We start from the raw sequence: 15,660 nt of genomic DNA on the forward strand, positions 1-15,660 counted from the left end.
CTCATTAAAATGCAAATCAACTTATAACATTTTTGACATGCGTTTCTCTGGATTTTGTTGTTGTTATTCTGTCTCTCTGTTCAAATAAACCTACCATTAAAATTATAGACTGATCATTTCTTTGTCAGTGGACAAACGTACAAAATCAGCATGACTATTGCCCTGTGTTCAAAGCAAGGTTCATACAGAAATTGTTTGTCGAGATCGGTGTGGAAGAATTTGACTGTCCTGTATAATGCCCCGACATCAACCCCATTGAACACCTTTGGGATGAATTGGTTCCGACAGTGCAGTATTCGAACTCCGACTGCTAGCCATGCCTAATCGCCCAACATCAGTGGCCGACCTCAATGCTCTTGTGGTTAAAAGTAAGCAAGTCCTCACAGCACTGTTCCAACATCTAGTGGAAAGTCTTCCCAGAAGAATGGAGGCTGTTGTAGAAACAAAGGGGGGAACAACTCCATGTTAATGCCCATGATTTTGGAATGAGATGTTTGACAACCAGATGCCCAGATACTTTTGGTCATGTAGTTTATTTTAAAGATTTGAACCGTGGACCGATGCGTATTGGTGAATCGTTACATCCCTAGTATTTTGCGTATCAGCTAACCACATCATGGTTGCATGCCAAGTCATTGACTGTGCAGTCGGGCACCACACTGCTATACCATATGATGTGGTTAGCTGATACCTATCTAGGCTTTGTAAGATTTGGCATGCATCAACAGAGGAACACGTCCAACATTTTATAGCAACCTGGTAACCGACTGCACAGTCGATGATGTGGTATGCAACCATTGGTTGATGCATGTAATGTCTCAGCAGGGGAATGCGACCAATATCTGTGGTGCTGCTCGTGGCAATGTCACCTCTATGAGTCCACCTTTAAATGAAAGTAAATGTCAATGTGAACCACCAGATTCAGGATCTTGAAAATCCCATAAAAATGTTGCCAAAACATTTACTAAATCTAAATAAAACGGAACATAATGAATTTAATTGGAGTTCGTTTTGGAGTTGATGTTAATAGTTTCAGTGTAGTTTTAGTTTACTATAATGACCTTGCATTATTGTCTCTTTAGGGTAGCATTAAGGAGGATATATGATGTCTTACTTTTTATGGGTGACAGGTGCTGCTCTAAGGGTGCTCTGGGTGTTGTATGATTACAGATGGCTTTGGGATACACAGCTTGTCAGTGTTTGGTTTCGCTCTCTGACATGATTGAGCACTTGCCTTTTGTTCACTTGTACATACATTACTTCAACACTGTCTGTAGTGGTGTATACCAGTCATTCACTAAGACAGGTGTCCTTGGCATTTAATAATGCAGCCATGATCTGGCTTGGCTTACTGTAGTACCTGCTCCACTAATCTCTATCTATCTGCTCAAGGACAGCCATAGCTCATCAGCTGCCCTGCCCTGGCCTAGCCCCATCATGGAGTTCTCTACTCCCAGTCTGTCCAGCTCACTGGGAACATGCCTGAACATAATTATGGACAGTAATGTGGCATGAACACTCTCCTGAGAGGGACACAGACTGGCTGCTGCGGCATCGCTTTATTTCCATTACCCTCAATTCAACTAAATTCAAAAATACTTAATTTATTCCACAAGGGGCAATTATGCTGGACGAGCCCGGCAAATGAGAAGGTAGGTACATACAACATGCATATATAGACATACAACATGAAACATTGGCATACTAATTAGACCCTTGTGTTTTCCCATATTACTGTAGCAGACCTGAGGGCAAGTCTCATGAGTCTCACTACACTCTCACTGGAGTCTCAACACACTCTCACTGGAGTCTCACCACACTCTCACTGGAGTCTCACTGGAGTCTCACCACACTCTCACTGGAGTCTCACTGGAGTCTCACCACACTCTCACTGGAGTCTCACTGGAGTCTCACCACACTCTCACTGGAGTCTCACTGGAGTCTCACCACACTCTCACTGGAGTCTCACTGGAGTCTCACCACACTCTCACTGGAGTCTCACTGGAGTCTCACCACACTCTCACTGGAATCTCACCACACTCTCACTGGAGTCCCACCACACTCTCACTGGAGTCTCACTGGAGTCTCATTACACTCTCACTGGAGTCCCACCACACTCTCACTGGAGTCCCACCACACTCTCACTGGAGTCTCACTGGAGTCTCATTACACTCTCACTGGAGTCTCATTACACTCTCACTGGAGTCTCATTACACTCTCACTGGAGTCTCATTACACTCTCACTGGAGTCTCACTAGAGTCTCACAGTTGTTCATAGCTGAGTCACCAACAGGCACTGGAGACACAACCGGATTGGCTTGTTGGTGTTCTGGGGTTGATTGATGTCATTGCGGACCCTCTTCGGACCCTCCATAGCCCACAGCTCATTGGCTCTCCCATTACACCTTCAACCAATAGCCTGATGGGTATTGGCTTCCTTCCTGCTTTGGTGTCCATATTCATGTGATGTCTGGTAACATTTAACAGTTACTCTTTCTAACAACAACACTCCTCTATGGTATTAGTGTTGTCATGGCTGAGAACTACTGAGAATTTTAGTTCAGTGTCAGAGTAAATATGCTGGGGAGTAATGAATAGTTTAAGTATTAATTAATTGCCTTTTGTAGGGCCTTGCTCTGGATAAATTCTGACTCTCTAATAGGCTTCCTCTTCACCTAGGCGGCAAACTGATTCAATTTTACATTTACATATTACAATATGACAATATTAAACACACATAGAACATGTACTGGATGAGAAGATCAGAGGAGCAGGGAATGTAACCCAGTCCTTTCTCTGAACCACATTGCTGTTAGGACTCAGTTTTTGACACAAGTGGAGGGAGATCACAGCAAACACTCTGACAGGGCAGACATGCAGTGATGTTGGGTGTAATTACTCAACAATGACCTTATTGCTATACTGTACTTCATTTGAAAGCATTGAGGAAATAACATCCTGGCCCCGCCGTGTCACTTCCTGTACCCTGCTACTTTGTCTTCTTCTGGGAGCAGTGACTACCACTACACTTTCGGATCCATATGCATGCACACACATTCAATATATGTTCACTCAAGCACACATTGCATACATACAAGATGCAGTTCCAGTCCCATCCTCTTCATTAAAGATGATCAGTATCTGGTAAGATTTCAAACTACCTTTTCTCCAATATTTGATATTTCCTCCTTCTGCCCTCTGCGGCCTGTGGGATTATGTTTGTTTCAAATTAAATTGAATTGGTTTGATTTTATTGCGGATGTAACAACACGCTTGAGCTTCTAGTTCCGACAGTGCAGCAATATCTAATAAGTAATATGTAACAATTTCACAACAAATAACTAATACACACAAATCTAAGTGAAGGAATGGAATTAAGAATATATAAATATATGGATGAGCAATGTCAGAGCGGCATAGACTAAGATACAGTAGATAGTATAGAATACAGTATATACATATGAGATGAGTGATGCTAGATATGTAAACATGATTAAAGTGACTATTTTTCCATTTATTATTAAAGTGGCCAATGATTTCAAGTCTGTGTATGTAGGCAGCAGCCTCTCTGTGCTAGTGATGGCCATTTTACAGTCTGATGAACTGAGATAGAAGCAGTTTTTCAGTCTCTCTGTCCAAGCTTTGATGCACATATACTGACCTCGCCTTCTGGATGGTAGTGGGGTGAACAGGCAGTGGCTTGGGTGGTTGTTGTCCTTGATTGATGATCTTTTTGGCATTCTCGTGACATAGGGTGCTGTAGGTGTCCTGGAGGGCAGGTAGTTTGCCCCTGGTGATGCGCTGTGCAGACCGCACCACCCTCTGGAGAGCCCTGCGGTTGTGGGGGGTGCAGTTTCCATTTCAGGCGGTGATGCAGCCCGACAGGCTGCTCTCAATTGTGCAGCTGTAAAAGTTTGAGGGTTTTAGGTGACAAGCCAAATTTCTTCAGCTTCCTGAGATTGAAGAGGCGCTGTTGCGCTTTCTTCACCACACTATTTGTGTGGGTGGACCATTTCAGTTTGCCAGTGATGTGTACGCTGAGGAACTTAAACCTTTCCGCCTTCTCCACTGCTGTCCCGTCGATGTGGATAGGGGGGTGTTCCTTCTGCTGGTTCCTGAAGTCCACGACCATCTCCTTTGTTTTGCTGACGTTGAGTGAGAGGTTATTTTCCTGACACCACACTGCCAGAGCCCTCTCTGTAGTCTATCAAGTTGTTGTTGGTAATCAAGCCTACTACTGTTGTGTCATCTGCAAACTTGATGATTGAGTTTGAGGCATGCATGGCTAAGCAGTCATGGTTACATAGGGAGTACAGGAGGGGGCTGCGTTCGCACCCTTGTGGTGTCCCAGTGTTGAGGATCAGGAAAGTGGAGATGCTGTTTCCCATCTTAACCACCTGGGGGCGGCCCGATCGAGAAGTACAATTGCACAGGGTGGGGTTTAGACCCGGGGGCCTTGAGCGTAATGATGAGCTCGGAGTTTACTATGGTGTTGAATGCTGAGCTATAGTCGATGGACAGCATTCTTACATAGGTGTTCCTTGTCCAGATGGGATAGGGCAGTGATTAGTGTGACGGCGATTGCATAGTCTGTGGACCTATTGGGGTGGTAAGCAAATTCAAGTGGGTCTAGGGTGACAGGTAAGGTGGAGGTGATATGATCCTTATGTGCGTGTGTGTTTATGTATGTGTGTATGTGCATGTGTGTGCATGCATGTGTGAGTGTGTGCGCATGTTTCAACTGCCCACTTCCATCCTGTAAAGCTCCAGGTCTTGGCCCCCATGCTGGCTCTCTGATTGAGTTCCCTGCTCCCCCAGTGGGGGGGGGTTGAACCTTCCAGAGCTGCCCTAGACAGAAGCACTCTATCTTTGCCACTGTCCTGCTGAGTCTTGGCCTCAGACAACTTCCAGCCCACCACAGAGCACCAGCCCTTACCGTTGACCTATTGGAATTGAGATTCCTCCAATGATTAGCGCTCATGCCTGCCTAGCTACATCTCATCTGCCTCTACTTCAAAGGCCCTGTTTAATTCCTCCCCACCACAAACACACATACACATACACACTCACAATCCAAACAGGCCCACTGCGGCACGGCACAAACAGTCTGCTTCACAGCTTGGCGGCTTTGTGTTGGAATTGACTCTGTTCTTTGATGTATCATTGTTGTCACTGCTAACCAAAAATCTGCTCGCCAGAAAGGATCCTCCTAGAGTCTCCAAGGAAAATAGTTTTTTCCCCTGTGTTTTCTCAGCCCCATTCATAAAGGTGTTAGGCTTAAAGAACACACACCGCTGCTACCCAGGCCCTTCCTGTTGAGTAGATTCCATCTTACTATTTAATTTTTGAAGGGCTGTAATTTCAATCTGTCATACTTTCGTTCCTTCCTGGAGTCCTTTGTCACCACAGCTCTCTGATAGAGAAGAATCTCACTAAGCTGAAAAATGAGTTATTGTGTGTATACGTTTTTGCACGCATGCTTTTTTAAGGGCAACTAGCTCTCACAGTCTCACATCAGAATTAGACGTTCATCCATGTTTCTCAAACGTCAAATTTCTAAGTTATTCCAAACGTCAAATTTCTAAGTGTTTAAGGCATTAACTCCAAAATCTTAAGGTTAAGTATTAACTCTGAATGGTTAAGGTAAGAGTTAAGGTTTGTGATAGGCTTAAAACAAAAATCTCAAAAACAACTTTCTATCGCTGGATTCGAACATGCACCCTTTGCCACCAAAGCTCCAAATGTTTAAGCTCAGGGTTAAGTTTAGGCATTAACTCTGAAATTGTAAGGTTCATTATTAGCTCTGAATGGTTAAGGTAAGGGATAAGGTTTGGGACAGGCTTAAAACAAAAATCTCAAAAGCTACTTTTTATTGCTAGATTCAAACATGCTGCTTTTGGCACTGGTGGCCGATGCTAACAGCCATCCTCCATCCCTGTCCACAATGCAAAACTGAAACCTACTTGTATTTAATAGCGCTCCAGTTCCCAAGTCATCACCCAATGTCCTCAGACATGGACGGACGTCAAATACTGACATGTATCATGGGTGACCTCGATGTGTATCCGTGTGTGTATATTCATCAATGCATGTGTATATTCTTGACTGCTGTTAGCTCGTTGACACACAGGTCGATACAGCCCGACGATCCAGGAAAAGCCTCTTGACACATCACTCTCAAACTCAGGGTTTCCGGAGTGGCACACTGGTCTAAGGCACTGCAGTGATTGAGATGGCGCTACAGACCCTGGTTCAATACCAGGCTGTATCACAACCAGCTGTGATTGTGAGTCCCATAGGGTGGTGCACAATTGGCCCACTGTCATTAGGTTTGGCTGGGGTAGGCAGTCATTGAAAATAATAATTTGTTCTTAACTGACTTGTCTAGTTAAATAAACACAGTAACTACACTTTTGTGTCACTTATTCTATTTGTTTCAGTGTTTGTCTCAGGCATGCATCTTGAAGAAGCAGCAGCTGAAAAGCAGCTGGTAGCTGACTATGTGCTTTGTTCAGTTAAACTAGTGTTCTATGGAAATGTTTCTACCTCTCTCCGGATGCATTGAAAGGGCAAAGTATGGTTATGTTTATAATGAGACACAGAGGGAAGCAGGCTTGACCTCTCTGGCCAGCAGACTGCAGCCATTCATAATCCTCAACACATGCTATGGCAATTCCAGCCACCAGTTCACATACTGCCCTCTGCTGGACGCTGCATGGGGAGAGTGTGTGTGTCAAAATGGATTTGACAGAATAGAAAAGGAACAAGATAAGTACACAGTATCTTTTTATGATTGAGCTTTTCTGTCTTGCCCAAGAAAATATTTTTGCAGTGCTGTTCCCGCATATGTTGCAGTCTGTCCTCCAAAACTCTGCAACCATAAGCTCTCAGTACACATTGATCTCACGACCAGTCCTTGAAGTGTGTGTGTAACTGAAATACTTAACTAGAACAGCTTCTGGGAGTCTCAAATGGAAAATATACTCTGCTAGAATGTTCGGCTCCAATATCTTGGATCTCAGTGTTCTCGCCTTGTGGACTGTGGCATTGCTCCTGTTGCACAATATGACAATAAGGACACAACTTAGCTGGTACAATATCAAATTAAATCAAATGTATTTATATAGTCCTTCGAACATCATCTGATATCTCAAAGTGCTGGACAGAAACCCAGCCTAAAACCCTAAACAACAATCAGTGCAGGTGTTGAAGCTCGTTGGCTAGGAAAAACTCCATAGAAAGGCCAAAACCTAGGAAGAAACCTAGAGAGGAACCAGGCTATGAGGGGTGGCCAGTCCTCTTCTGGCTGTGCTGGGTGGAGATTATAACAGAACATGGCCAAGATGTTCAAATGTTCATAAATGACCAGCATGGTCAGATAATAGGTCTGGGACAGGTCACACGTCCGGTGAATAGGTCAGGATTCCATAGCCGCAGGCAGAACAGTTGAAACTGGAGCAGCAGCACGGCCAGGTGGACTGGGGACAGCAAGGAGTCATCATGCCAGGTAGTCCTGAGGCATGGTCCTAGGGCTCAGATCCTACGAGAGAGAGAAAGAAAGAGAGAAAGAGAGAATTAGAGAGAGCATACTTACATTCATACAGGACACCGGATAAGACAGGAGAAGTCTCCAGATATAACAAACTGACCCTAGCCCCCCGACACATAAACTACTGCAGAATAAATACTGGAGGCTTAGACAGGAGGGGTCAGGAGAGACCGTGGCCCCATCCGATGATACCCCCGGACAGGGCCAATCAGGAAGGATATAACCACACCCACTTTGCCAAAGCACAGCCCCCACACCACTAGAGGGATATCTTCAAGCACCAACTTACCATCCTGAGACAAGGCCCGAGTATGGCTCACAAAGATCTCTGCTACGGCGGAGAGAGGGGGGGGGGGGTGTCTGTGTTGTCTGTTCACACTGCTATGCTTTATCTTGGCCAGGTCGCAGTTGCAAATGAGAACTTGTTCTCAACTAGCCTACCTGGTTAACTAAAGGTGAAATAAAAAATACAAAATATCATACTCCACTTAACAAAAACATCAACAGTTACACAAGAGGGTTTGTTTCTAAGTAATGCTTGGCATTGACAGCAAGTTTCAGGACCCTGGCGCAAGTTGTAGTTTCAGGATTCCAAATGCACCTTTGTTTGTTTGCCAGGGATGTTTTGTATCTAGTTTTATCTTAGATAAAGACTGCCAGGTGACAGACAGTCATGCAGCCTGATCAAATGGAAGGCTCAGCAAATCAAATACATTTAGGATTTTTGTATTCATTGTTTTTCCGCGTCTTTGTTTGCATCACAATCAGTGGAGAGTCAGTGTTATGCTTTGCCAAGGAGGATCAAAAGTCAATTGCTTTTATCTCCCTCATGGTTTTGGGGGAGTGTGTGGCAGAATTGAACTTAACTCTGGTTGGGTTTTCATTAGATACATGTAACAGCTCTTTAAAAAAAAAAATGCTTGTCTATGTGGCACCTTTTCCCTTCTATATTAGCGGCTCTTTTTGTCTCACTGATGATAATAATGCCAATGCATCATAACACCTTTTCTAAACACCAAAGATCACTTGGCAGACAAATAAAAACCACCTCTGTTTACCTCTTCTCCCTTCTCTTCCAGGCCAGAGACAGGCTACCAGAAGGTCCTCCAGGTGGATCTGGAGGTGAACGGGCTGCTGGACCCGCAGGGCAGCCGTGTGGTGACGTGGCAGGTGGAGTACCCTCTAACTCGCTCCCTCACTGACGAGGTCCAAACCCTCATCCGCCTGGCACCACAGGACCTGGGTGGCATTGTGCCACTGGCCATGGTGAGTGGAGCCCCAGAGGAACCAGAAAGTGTGTGTGTGTGTGTGTGTGTGTGTGTGTGTGTGTGTGTGTGTGTGTGTGTGTGTGTGTGTGTGTGTGTGTGTGTGTGTGTGTGTGTGTGTGTGTGTGTGTGTGTGTGTGTGTGTGTGTGTGTGTGTGTGTGTGTGTGTGTGCAACTTTACCTCACATGGCTGACTGCACTCTGCAGGAGGCTTTGTCTCTCGTCTCTCCAAAGCTGACACCTGCTGTACCGAGTGTTTTTTTTACCTATCTTTGCAATTCTAAACACTCATATCATCGATTTCCCCCCGCTCTAATGCTTTGATGTCTTTGTCTCAGTCTACTGCCTGCATCTGGAAAAAGCAGAGGAAAGACAAATTGCTCTTACAGGCGTAAATAAGAGGAATTTTTAACCTTTTAATGATATGATCATTTTGTGTTGGCTGTGAAGCTAGGAGGCCATTTTGAAAGTGGTGTGTCTGAGTAGTGAGGTGAACAAGCTGAAATTCCATGTTGAAAGCCCAAACCTCTCTGCTTTGTTTTAACACTAAGCTTGCACTTCTTAATTGGCTGTAATTTGGCTAATAGAGCTTTCGGTACTTTCCATGATTGAGAATGTAATTGAGTTTGGACACAGGATAATCCTTTTAAAAAGTGAATGGATACTGTACATCAGCAAGTGACTCTAGACAACCAAATGTATTACAATAATGCATATTTATTTATGATAAATTGTTTGCAACTGTTTGGCTTTTAGTGTTGCTGTAGATTTGAGTTTTTACACCATGAAAATAAATATATACGCTGCAGGCAGATTTATTTGTAAATTTTCCAAACTGCAGATTGTGGCGGGTTATGGGTTATGTGGAAATCAAATACCTTCTAAGCTCTTATTATGGTAATTGGTGAGAAAGCACTTCACCCCCACAAACATTTATGTATTCAGCCCATGACAGCAACACGTAGACTTCTACTGTGTCTTTAACCTTTGGCTGGCTCCATTCTAATAGGTCTGATATTTCCCCTTTTGTCAGAAAATTAGCTTCTCCTGCTTCTGTAGCTGCTACCAGGGTCAGCGACGTAACAAAGGAAAGCATAGACTTTAGTTCAATCCTTTTATTAGGTAGTGAGGACAGTAAATATGGATCTCTGTGGAAAACATTTGAGAACATCTTGAGTATTGTCAAGTAGTAGTGGGAGCCAGGTGTGATTCTGTCTGTAACGGCTGGGGTCCCATTATGTTTGTGCCAATGCCCAGAAACTGAGAGAGACATGGTCAGGCTACTGTTTTCTACTCTTATTAACTGCCCTCATCACACACACACACACACACACACACACACACACACACACACACACACACACACACACACACACACACACACACACACACACACACACACACACACACACACACACACACACACACACACACACACACACACACACACACACACATACACACACATATACACACACATATACACACACACACACACACACACACACACACACACACACACACACACACACACACACACACACACACACACACACACACACACACACACACACACACACACACACACACACACACACACACACACACACACACACACACACACACACACACACACACACACACACACACACACACACACATATACACACACACAGCATGTTGACAGCTTTAGTTCCGAGTGCATGGCCCATCCATTATTACTTTATGACTCATCCCTGGCTTACATCTTACAAGTAGACATGTGAACCCAGTGGATATTACACTCTGAGAACAGGAGATTGAAGATAGAGAGAAAACATGATTACAGTCAGATATTAATGGGAGCTGTCTGTCTTGGCAGGGGAAACCACGAGGTGTAAATCATCACCGCTACTCTGGATATAAAGTGCCACCTGTCCTCACTCACCCATAGACCCGTTGGTCCTTTGCCTCTGTGCCTCTCCACACAGTCATCCTCTTCATTGTCTTTCTGGCAGGAGAGGGGGAGTGTAAATAATAGAAAGGAATTAGAAAGGAATTCAGGACTATGGACCGCACACTAAACAATGAACATGCAGAGGGAGGGAGGGAGAGAGAGAGAGGGCGAGAGGAAGAGCGAGAGAAAAACATTTGCATGCGAGAGAGACGTGTGAGAGAGCGAGAAGGGAGGGAAAGAGAAACCGTCCGTTTCGTTAACAGACTTGAAAGAGTACATTTAATCAGAGGTTAGTCAAGTACAGCACCCTGCATCCTTCCCATGCATAGCTCTTGTTCAATTTCTAGTGTTGTGTGTCTCTTTACTCTCATTATAAGAAAGCTCTTTATATCAGAAACACTATCATTAGCATTTCATTAACAACCTCAAAGCTTGCTTTAGGTCAAATGCTAATATTAGCATTATCCTCATAGTTCCATAACACTCTAATCACTACCATAAGCATTTCTCTAACATTGTCCCATGGACTAGTGCTATTATCTGAAATAACCGGGGTGTACCTAAATGTAAGTGTTCCAAGCTGTGCCTACATTGGTGACATGACTGCTAATGACAAAGTGTCGACAATGAGGACAAACATTCAGTCATCCCAATGTCAGTAATGTCCTCTAACGGCGAGGGGAGATGATAGGAGATAAGTCCAAAGAGAAAGCTGTACTGCATCAGTGATTTATACACACAACAATCACAACATCATACCAGCCAGAGATGACAGCCTCCCATCGTTTATGCTGTTTCTCTGTCAGGAACTGTATTTAGATAATGACATAGAAGTCAGTCAGTGGTAATAGTAGCCTACTGTAGCTAGCTTGCAGATTGGGGCTGTCTGCTAGCATGCTAGCATGCTAGCTGTCTGCTGTCTGCTAGCATGCTAGTATCCTCTAAGAAGCATTTCATGAACTGACATAGCAGCCAGTCAGTGGTAATAGTAGCCTAGTTAGCAGAGTGGGGCTGTCCGCTATCATGCTGTGCAAGCTAGTCTATAGGAAGCATTGGCTGTCTTCATGGGCATTTAATACCCCTCATAACTTAATTAAGTTCTCTTGTGGATATGTTGGATTTTAATTCACTGCTCTATTTTCCTGGTGTGTGTCGACAGCACTAATTCTCTCTCACGTAAAAAAAAAGCTCATCTCTGTCCTTACTCCCCCTCTCACCACACTCTTAAATCGGCTGTGAGAAAACAGAAATCAAGCAAAGTAGCGCGTGAAAAGTCAGCTCCCATCAAACGTTCTCCAGATTCTGGTGAGGATTTGTTTTGTTTCTGCTGATAGGGCTTGACGGCTGCACTCTCTCTCTCTCTCTCTCTCTCTCTCTCTCTCTCTCTCTCTCTCTCTCTCTCTCTCTCTCTCTCTCTCTCTCTCTCTCATTCTCTATCTATCTCTTTCTCGCTTGCTCTTTCACCCTCTCTCTCTCTTTCTGTACCATTCTCTATGAGGCCTCTCTTAAAAAAGCAACATCTGTTTGTGTCAAGCTTCATTTACAAGACTAGCCCTTTCTGTGTTTGTGTGGAGTTTGTGTGGTGTGTGTGTTTGTTTGTTTTCATGTTAGCTTGTTTTTGCTCTCTTCATAGTGCCAGACTCCTGCCCTCATAGCAGCTCAGAGAACAGGGCAGGGCCTGACTTCAGCACACTGACGAACCCAAGCTCATTTGAATCAAAAGGCCTTCAGAACCACTAACAGTCTCCTGCAAATAAACAGGCTTCATCACAGACAAGAAAATAAAATAGCAGCGCTTTAATATTTAGTCCCTAACAGGAATCAGAGCTCAGTGACAAGCTGGTAACAAATACACTATATCCAAAACCCACAGATTATCAAGCCCACAATTTGTGTAATAAATCAATATGTAATTAATGAGGAGGGTATAAATCACAGTGGGTCCTGATGAAATAATCAATATGGGTATTTATTACTTCTTCAGGTGGCAGAATGCCCTCCAAAATAAATCTTGATTTGCTCATACCCAGGCATGAGAAATCAGCAACTACAAACTCTAATCCAAGTGAACAGTAGAATGAGTCAAGGTACAATCCAGTTGGCAATATGTAATTTGTGAGAACCACAATAATTTCATAACAGATGATGCCTGCCATTAAATGGTCAAGAATCAGCTGTCCTGGCACCCCAATGGTTCAATGAGCTCCCCCCTGATGCTAGGACAGCAGAGTCCCTGCCCATCTTCCCGAAAACATCTGGAACCCTACCTTTTCAAAGACTATCTTAAATAATCCCACAGCCTCCCCCATTTCCTAACACCCTTGCATTTTGTGAACTAACTCACACTTGACTTGATCCATCTAGCACTGACTTTTCTGATAGCTACTACTACTATATTGAGGAAAATTGTATTTACTATGACTAAGGTATGTGGCTGTTTCACCTAGCTATCTTAAAATGAAGGCACTAACTGTAAAAAGCTCTGCTAAATGACTAAAATGTAAATGTTATGAAAACTGGTGATTGAACGAGCCTACTCTTTCCTTCCCTTGACCTGTTGGAAATGACTGACATATCTCTGTGAATGATGTCGTTGATGAAATGCCATTTTCCTGCTTTTTCCCTGGCTGCCATCTTCCATCTTTACATTCCATTTATCAGCCAATGCATTTTCAGCCTCCTGCACATTGCTGTGCCTGCCGCCCACATCCCTGGCCATAACCATTGAAAATATAACATTCTCATAGTGTATTGGACTTACTGGTTGAAAACTGTTTATTTCTCTGGGGAAAATATGGGCGTGTGGAGATACAGAAAACAGCAATGTTCCTCTCTCCTTAGCTTTCAGTTATTGCCATAGGTTAGAGGTGTGTGCATGTATAGGTGATGTGAGAATGTCAGTTTGAATGAATGTATGGAGAATGGAAGATTCTTGGTTTGATTATTTGATCCTATTGAATTTGAATTGACTGGAGCACTTGGTTTTGAATTGGTGATTTTAGTGCCCTGACTTTTTCCTTGACATGACCTGACCAGGAAACATTTTTAATTTGAAATGAATTGGAGGAATGATTGGAGGAATTATACATATTTCTCTGGGTGGTGGACAGTTTACTTTAGCATCCTGCCGATCTCAAGAGGCGCGTCAATAGAAGCAATGCAGAGCTGCGATGGATTATAGTATCAAGTCAATGAATAATGCAGGATGTTCAGACAGAGGCATGGCCTTGGATAAACTCTATAGCAGGGTTCCCCAACTGGTGGTGATTTTATTAGGTCCCCAAAGTTGTCTGAGGAAAAAATATTGTTGTGCATAAAAGACTGTAAAAACACCAGCAAATCAGCTCCAAGTGATTTTAATTTTGGAAATCTGTTTGACCAAAATATTCCCACGCATAATAGAGAGATATTATGTGAGAAATGTAAGCAAGGTTTGACATGATTATGTTTTAGTCAAATAGTATATCTGTTTGTGCTTGCAGACAACACATTGTTTGTAATTGTAGTTACCACATATCCAGGATCAGTTTCCCTCAGCCCCCAGTGTTAGATGAACCACAAGGAGATCAGCGTCATTCCACAGTAGGAGGCCTAACAATAACACAATAACAAAGCAATAACACAAGCCTGACTTGGCCCCCTCAATGTGCTCAACAGCAATTGGGCATTCTTCTCCTCGTCCCCAAGACTCCACCGGTCGATACCCATCTTCCCGTGTGAGCGTTGTTGGTTTGTGTGAGCACTGTGTGTCATCTCCTGCCTGTCAGTGATGCTGCTTCTGAGTTTAGATCATGCCTGCCATCCTTACGGATGCACACACACAGCCTAAAGGGAGCCCAGCGCACTGATCAATACCCTTCTTAATCATCCTGCTGTTTGTGCGTGCATATGTTTGTGTCTCAGGGTTGACCCTGGGATGGTTCAGGGGTATGAGTGTTTTAAAGCCCCTCTTGCTGGGTCCGTCCTTGAGCTTGAGGTCTACTACATAAATCAGAGCCGTGCTTGGTCCTTACACACAAATCATCCACCTCCCTATCACCCCCCCAACCGCACAGAAGTGTAATGGCCTTTAATCGATTCCCTCCCTCTCTGTGTGCAGTCTTAAGAAAAGAGTGTGTGTGAGAAGGCAATCCTCCCCTGCTGGGTCAGGACACTCCTCAAGCCAAAAGTGTGTGGGGGGGAATGAGAATGGTGTGTGTGTGTGAGTTTATCACTGTGTGTGTCTGTCTATGTATGTTGGATTGCTTATCAACCGCTGGGCCAGAGCGTCATACCAGGGGCCATTAATAAGGCATGCTCTCCAGCAGTCACTCTTAGCCCCAGGAGGGCCCAGGCACCAGGGAGGAGAGGGGGGATATTGAGAGAGTTGAGGATGATCCAGCCTGGTTCACGTGCCACCCGCATCACTCCCACTGTCACAGCACATCTCACACCCCCAAGGCCAGATGGGCAAAGAGATTGAGCCCTTACAGAGGCAGAGCTGAATGCTAAGGGAGTGCCCTGCGAAACACACAGACGAGACCCCATCATTCACACCTCAGCCGTTCTCAAACACTTACATCTCCTGAAGACATATGCACACCCTTACAGCGCTCTAACATAGACGCATGCACACACAGTCACACTAAAGTAGATCTGCAGTTCAAATAGCTCTACACACACACACACACACACACACACACACACACACACACACACACACACACACACACACACACACACACACACACACACACACACACACACACACACACACACACACACACACACACACACACACACACACACACATAGGGTCATGATTTTTAGAGGCACCATTGTTTTATTTTCAAGTTAAATTCAGCATGGGTTCCTAAAAGGGACAAGAAAGGGCAGTAAATGATATTTTATCAACAATATTTCAAAGAAAT

General features: G+C 44.1%; 1 protein-coding gene across 1 annotated transcript in view; it reads left to right on the plus strand.

The window, feature by feature from the left end:
* The window catches only part of LOC124047892 (transmembrane protein 132C-like), a 196,031-nt gene that overhangs the window by 128,200 nt on the left and 52,171 nt on the right, over positions 1–15,660 (plus strand). Inside the window, exon 4 of the mRNA XM_046368220.1 lies at positions 8,629–8,815. Within this exon, the coding sequence (XP_046224176.1) occupies positions 8,629–8,815 (187 nt within the window). The remainder of the gene's footprint in view (positions 1–8,628; positions 8,816–15,660) is intronic.

Source organism: Oncorhynchus gorbuscha, linkage group LG11 (assembly GCF_021184085.1).
Source record: "Oncorhynchus gorbuscha isolate QuinsamMale2020 ecotype Even-year linkage group LG11, OgorEven_v1.0, whole genome shotgun sequence".
Taxonomy (NCBI): domain Eukaryota; kingdom Metazoa; phylum Chordata; class Actinopteri; order Salmoniformes; family Salmonidae; genus Oncorhynchus; species Oncorhynchus gorbuscha.